At 45.4% G+C, this 7,340-nt stretch overlaps 1 protein-coding gene across 1 annotated transcript; it reads left to right on the forward strand.

Moving 5' to 3' along the window:
* Positions 1–3,512: 3,512 nt before the first annotated feature.
* LOC136494205 (protein SHORT-ROOT 2-like) lies at positions 3,513–5,821 on the forward strand. The gene has a single exon (XM_066490373.1). The coding sequence runs from the start codon at positions 3,662–3,664 to the stop codon at positions 5,519–5,521; it is 1,860 nt and encodes a 619-aa protein (XP_066346470.1). The 5' UTR covers positions 3,513–3,661; the 3' UTR covers positions 5,522–5,821.
* Positions 5,822–7,340: the final 1,519 nt, after the last annotated feature.

Below are 7,340 nucleotides of genomic sequence, written 5' to 3' on the forward strand. Positions count from 1 at the left end.
CAAACAATTTCGGCAAAGCTGGGCTCTTTGCCGAGTGTCAGGCCACGACACTCAGCAAAGGGGAAGGCTTTGCCGAGTGTCACCGCAGACACTCGGCAAAGGGACTTTTTAAAAAAAAAATAAAAAAATTCTTTGCCGAGAGCCGACACTCGGCAAACAATTTCGGGAAAAAAATTATATAAATTCTTTGCCGAGTGTCGTCCTTGAGACACTCGGCAAAGCAACCGTCATGATAGCGCGCCGTTAATGGCTACTTTTCTTTGCCGAGTGCCCGACAAATGACACTCGGCAAAGAAGGCTTTGCTGACTTTTTTTCTCCGAGTGGCCTATGCCGAGTGCAGCGCTCGGCAAAACCTTTGCCGAGTGTTTTTAGGCCGGCAAAGTCTATGTTTCCAGTAGTGAAAGCAAAATGACAAAAATCTCAAATCACTTCTAAAAACTAAACTAAACGCATCTCAGAGCCTGTGAACATCAGATATATATACATGCCGGACGAAAGCCACTTCCTTAGCATCAATATCGTCAATAATCCTGTATTTCATGAAAAACTATCACATACTGTACAGCCTCAGTGCTCAATCTAGCGAAAGCATGAAACACTAATCTCGAGTTCGCGAACCTTTCTAAATAAATTGTAACAAAAAAAGAACTGCAGCCCGCAGGGCAAAGGCAGGAGTATTAACAGCACAGTAAGTGTCATCTTCTCTACACAACTTTTTTAATGACCTAACTGAAGTTGTAGTACTCGAAGAGATATGAAACTTTGTAGTTGACGATTTTTTTCATTTGAAATCATTAAGGCCTCAAAATTCTATTTTAAGATTAACAATTTTATTTTATTTTTTCAATTTTTCAAATGACCTCAGACGGAGGAACAACTTAAACTAAAGTTATAGTACTTAAAAAGATCTAAATTTTTTTAATCCATAGTCTTTTCATTTTAGTTTATTTAGGATCTCAAATATGCATTACAATTTTTACTAAAGTGAATAAAAAAATAATGTATCAAATACTTAAGACGTAGTGGTTAAGGAAGTAACGTGCGAGGCATGCATTTGATGCCTTGTGTCGATCCCTCGTGGTCGCATTCGCGTGAAAAATTACGCAACTTGTGCCATGCGATGGGCGGTTGGATAGTTGGAGTCTCCCGGGTTAAAATATTTTTTTTGCTATTGTTTTGTCCGATTCAAAAATCCTGAAAAAGTAATTTTTAGAAGCGGATGGATTTGGACTGAATCTAGAAATCGATCTCTACAGGTGCCAGAAACCTAGAAATGGTTTATATGTCCATATATTCAATATAGGTTACCGGATCGGATTTGAGTGTTGACAACGTTGAATGGAGACAAAGTCACCGTTAAATATGTAGTGCTCGATGAGATATATAACTTTGCAGTTAACGACTTCTTATTTGAGATTGTCTATAGTGTTAAATATACTCCCTCCGATCTAGCTTATAACGGATTCACGTAAATCAAGAGTCAAAATTTATAATCTTTGACTAATAATTTAGCCAATCTTTTTAACAATTGTAATACAAACTTGATACTATTAGATTTGTAATCAAATGTACAATCCAATAATCGTAATCTTATAAACAAAAATAATATAATATAAAATAAATAAATGATCAAACTATAATTTGGAATATTATAATATTTAACTATGCCTTATAAAATGGACCAGATGGAGTACAATATAAGATTCATAAATGTGTTAAAAGAATAGTATTAGTTATATAGTTACAAGTGTTGTGTGTTGTGTAGCTCGGATGATGTGAACGTTTGAGACGTTGAGGTCTAAGTTTGAATCCTAGAAACACAATATTTTTTATCACTGCTGGTTCGTGGCTAGACCCGACAATAATAGCATCCTATTGCTGCTAGGTCTACAACCAGCAATGATAGGGCAAGCCCATCACTTTCGATTGCCTTTTCTTTCGAATCTGCATGAATCTGTAGTAATGTTCTATCTATATATGTTTTTGGTATTAGATCATTTTTCTATTTCTACATTCTGAAGTGACCCTGAATAGTTAATTTCCTAATTTTGAAGGTAGTTTGAAGATCATCATCCTCCATAGATTTATTCTCATCATCCTCCATAGATTGATTCTTCATGTTTTCAAAAGAAGAGAGAGGATGCATATTATGCGAACTTAAAAGACCACTTATTTGATTGATTTATTATCTGAAACTTAGATCAATTAACCCACGCCTTTTGGCATGCCTTTTCCAACATATTGTTTTATCTTTGGTTGAAAAAGTATATTAAACGCCCTGTTCTGCAGCACTGCTTCAGCAGTACTTTTCAGCGAACGAACAGTGTTTTTCTCTCACAACATTTCAGCATAAGCATCAACATTAGCCAAATTTCAGTGAAATGAACAGGGCTGAAATGCCGCATGCTCAGCTTCATATTCATTATTCAAATGTTGTTGTAAATATCACATGAAGAAACAAACGAAGTACAGAGAACATACAGTGATTTTCCTATTCTTGTTGACAGTTACAAAATAGCGCTGAGCTAGCTGCTGGTGATCAAGTGTTAATTGTCAGGTTGTATAACTAATGGAGCAGTTTTTTTAATAAGGCCAATGAAGCAGGTTGGAAGGTAACTACTGCAGGAGGGTACAACATTTGACCCAGCGCACTCGTCTCTCTATCGTCTGCTCTGCTGAACGAACGTTCTGGTTGGCTAAACCCTGTGACTTTTCACCCGTGTGGGTGTCGTCATGTACATATCAGATGTTAATACTCCCTAAGTTCAAAAAAAAAAAAGAATATAATTAGTACAATATCATGTTTTAGTATCTTACAAGTTTGCTGAACCATATAGATAAAAAGTATTAATATTTATGATATCAAATAAGTACCATTAAATTAATATACAATGTATTTTTATAATAAATTGATTTAGAGTCATAAATATAAATACCATTTATTAGAAACTTAGCTAAACGTGAACCATTTTAACCGGTGTGCGCAATTTATAGTTACATTCTTCTCTAGATGGAGGGAGTAATAAGCACTGTAATTTTGTGGTGACAACTTTAATCGTGCCTGTACTGGTACTATATATATTCTGTGGAAATGCAATAACGGTGTTGGGATAAAGACACGGCTGTGGGGTGGGCCAGCAGAATTTTTCAAATGCATCCAATCGTCGCTATCTTATCTGCATCCGCCTGCGGCCTGCCTTTTGCGCACAATCCTACTGTCACGACCACTTTAGCCGGCCCTTTACTTCGCCAAAGTTGATCAACACCCAGAACTAAAGGCCAGCAAGAGGATGAAAAAGCTGACGAGGCACTACTCCACCTCAGCCGGTAGTAAAAAGGTCCAAGAAAGAAGAGAACAAGATGAGCAAAGCATGCGCTTTAGTTTCTGCCCTCACCTCAGTCATCTCATCGATCGCACAAAAAGCACCCAAAATTTACCTTATCTATCTATCTATCCAAGAACAGTGGTAGCAATAGTAAAAAAGAAAAGTGGTGGTATGGTAGCCAGCATGCATCCCCTCCTCCTTTTGTAGGTTATAACCACAACAAGGCCACCACCAGATTGCTGTGTTTGTGTAGCAACAACAGCACAAGCCCATTTGCTGGCACTACACCGTGGTATGCATGTTGTTGGCTCCTGGCGCGCCGGTGGTGGTTTAGATGGATACACTGTTTACGTTGGTTAGCCTCCACCAGCATCACCAACAGGCAGCAGCAGCAGCGTCCTCCTCGCCGGACCAGCACCACCAGTCCCCCTACAGCTCCCGCTCCACCACGTCCCGCAGCAGCACCACCTCCACCGGCTCACGCTCCTCCCCTTCCTCCTACCACACCCACAACCACCACTACTACTCCCACTCCCACTCCCACTCCCACTACAGCAGCAGCGGCGGCTACTACTACGACAACCCTGCCGGCAGTGGCAGCGGTGGAGGATCCGGCGGCGGCTACTACTACGACCACCACCAGCCGGCGCCGTACCAAGAAGAATGCGGCAACGACCACCGCTTTTACATGGATGAAGACTTCTCCTCCTCGTCCTCGTCGCGCCACTTCCAGTCGCGCGCGGCCCCGCCGGCGGCGCCGCCCTCGTCGTCTCCCGCGCCCACGCCACCGCATCAGCAGCCCGCGTCCACGTCGTCCGGCGCCGCCGGTGGCCACCTGTTCGAGGCGGCAGACTTCTCGTTCCCGCAGGTGGATATCGACCTCGACTTCAGTTCCCCCGCGTCGTCCTCGGGAGGCGGCGGCGCCGGGCGGTGGGCCGCGCAGCTGCTGCTGGAGTGCGCGCGCGCCGTGGCCGCCCGCGACAGCCAGCGCGTGCAGCAGCTCATGTGGATGCTCAACGAGCTGGCGTCGCCGTACGGGGACGTGGACCAGAAGCTGGCGTCCTACTTCCTCCAGGGCCTCTTCGCGCGCCTCACCACCTCCGGCCCGCGCACGCTGCGCACGCTCGCCGCCGCGTCCGACCGGAACACGTCCTTCGAGTCCACGCGCCGCACCGCGCTCAGGTTCCAGGAGCTGAGCCCCTGGGCGTCCTTCGGCCACGTGGCCGCCAACGGGGCCATACTCGAGGCGTTCCTGGAGGCGGCGGCGGCGGCCGGGGCGGCGTCCTCTTCCTCCTCCTCCTCGTCTTCGCAGCAGCCGCCGCGGCTGCACATCCTGGACCTCAGCAACACCTTCTGCACGCAGTGGCCGACGCTGCTGGAGGCGCTGGCCACGAGGTCGTCGGACGACACGCCCCACCTGTCCATCACCACCGTGGTGCCCACCGCCGCGCCGTCCGCGGCCGCGCAGCGCGTCATGCGGGAGATCGCGCAGCGCCTCGAGAAGTTCGCGCGCCTCATGGGCGTGCCCTTCACCTTCCGCGCCGTGCACCACGCGGGGGACCTCGCGGAGCTGGACCTCGACGGCCTCGACCTCCGCGAGGGCGGCGCCACTACCGCGCTCGCGATCAACTGCGTCAACGCGCTGCGCGGGGTCGCGCCGGGAGGCGCGCGGCGGCGTGACACGTTCGTAGCGTCGCTCCGCCGGCTCGAGCCGCGCGTGGTCACCGTCGTGGAGGAGGACGCCGACCTCGTGGCGGCATCCGAGTCGTCGTCGGCCGAGGAAGCAGCCAACACGGAGACGGAGGCGGCGTTCATGAAGGTGTTCACCGAGGGCCTCCGCTTCTTCTCGGCGTACATGGACTCCCTGGAAGAGAGCTTCCCGAAGGCGACCAACGAGAGGCTCGCGCTGGAGAGGGCGGCGGGGCGTGCCATTGTGGACCTCGTGTCCTGCCCGGCGTCGGAGTCCGTCGAGAGGCGGGAGACGGGGGCGTCGTGGGCGCGGCGCATGCGGTCGGCCGGCTTCTCTCCCGTGGCGTTCAGCGACGACGTGGCCGACGACATGCGGTCGTTGCTGCGCCGGTATCGGGAGGGATGGACCTTGCGAGAGCCAGGCGCGGACGACGGCGCGGCGGCCGGGGTGTTCCTCGCGTGGAAGGAGCAGCCCGTGGTGTGGACGAGTGCGTGGAGGCCATGATCGTGCATCAGAGATCGTGCTCGATCGGCAGAACAGCTAGCTATAGCAGCATAGCGCATGCATTGCTTCGCTTGCATTGATCGTGTGAGTGAGTGGCGGCAACACGTACTAGGAGCAGAGGTAGTGTGCTTTTTTTCACTTATTAATTGGAGGATGGATCTTAGCACTGTTTACCACATTACTTAGGTTTTTCCAGGGACGTAAGTATGTAGGGATCGGAGAAGCTAAAGATCAGATGTTTATTTTTTTAATTAGAAATTTGGGAGGAATTAATTGATCGACATTGTTTAAAGATCGGAGCAGCATAAACGCATGCATATTTGGGCGTAAGTCTGTAGGTTAGTTCTTCATATTCTTCTCTCCACGCATTTTTGCAGCCAGAGTAAGTTGCGTTGGTATCATGGTTTCATGTGTTATACTTTAGTTCCTTTATTTTTCTTCTTTTGATTTATAGTACTCTCTCCATTCACAAAAGTGCAATTTTCGTTTGTCGAGAAGTCAAACTATTTGAACTTTAACTGAGGTCATGTAAAAAGATTCTATAAGATTCTTATACAAAAGTACCATTAGATTAGTTATAGAATATATTCTTATAATAAATTTATTTGGAGATATAAATGATGATACTGTTTACTGTAAACTGAGTCAAACTACACGAATCCTATAATTGCATTCTTTAGTGAATCCTGTAATTGCATTCTTTTGTGAACGGATAGAGCATCTTTTAGTTTTTTACCGGTTAAAATTGACTCTTCGATCAGTCGTGCATGGATGGTTCTCGTCATGCCATTCGTTTGGACTGATGCAAGCAACCCGTAGTTTGTCGCCTCCATCTGATGTGTTTGGCAGCTGAGATCCTGTTTGCCGAGTCTTGACAAGATTTGCATGTAATGGACGAACAATTGCACGGATTACTTCTATTATTCTATACTTTTCAAACATCGTATCTCATAGAAACTAGGGAAAATAAAAATACTATGACAATTGGACACGTGCCCTTAAACCCGACTTGATCCGCTTCTTTTTTCATCCGGAACATTGTTTTTCTCTCACAAATTCCTCCAGATTCATCCAGATTCCTCCAGAATTCCTCCAAGCGAACGGGGCCTAACTTGTTCCTCATTAGCATTTCTCTCCTCTAGCATTTATATATATGTGCATGGTGCATGAGATGAAAAACGGAAGATATATATATGTGACACAATGGACTGCTGCCCAGGATTGTTTTAGGTTGCTATAACTTTAGTTGCAAGGATTCTCTCGTAGGCACGTCATATAATTCTCTCCCTTTTAATGAAACACGTTCTTGGGCACATTCATGAAAAAACATACAGATCATACAATTATATTAGGTACAAATAAAAGAATATTAAGCCTGGTTCATATATATCATGGTTTATATCCATGATTATGTTACGCGATGGGTTACCCAAAAAATTCCATACATACGCAATGTTCTTGGAGCAAATTAACCGAGGGTACTTATGTAGTTGTGCCTTTGACAAATGGCACCTATATATGTTTGCCAAGGACTAATTAATATAATGCTTCGGTTGCCAACAGCTAATATATAATCATCTGTTATCCTATTTTGTTTGTGTTGTTGGATCTTTCAATTTTGTTCTGTATAGTCGAGGATCTTTTTGAGTATATTGGTAGGGCGCCTATGCTGGCCTTGATAATATATATATATATATATATATATATATATATATATATATATATATATATATATATATATATATATATAGGGAGAGGCTATTCAGTAGCCGGCTACAAAATAAGTTATTCTGTAGCCACCTCCATTTACTATAAATTT

This window comes from Miscanthus floridulus, chromosome 1 (genome assembly GCF_019320115.1).
Source record: "Miscanthus floridulus cultivar M001 chromosome 1, ASM1932011v1, whole genome shotgun sequence".
NCBI classification, from domain to species: Eukaryota; Viridiplantae; Streptophyta; class Magnoliopsida; order Poales; family Poaceae; genus Miscanthus; species Miscanthus floridulus.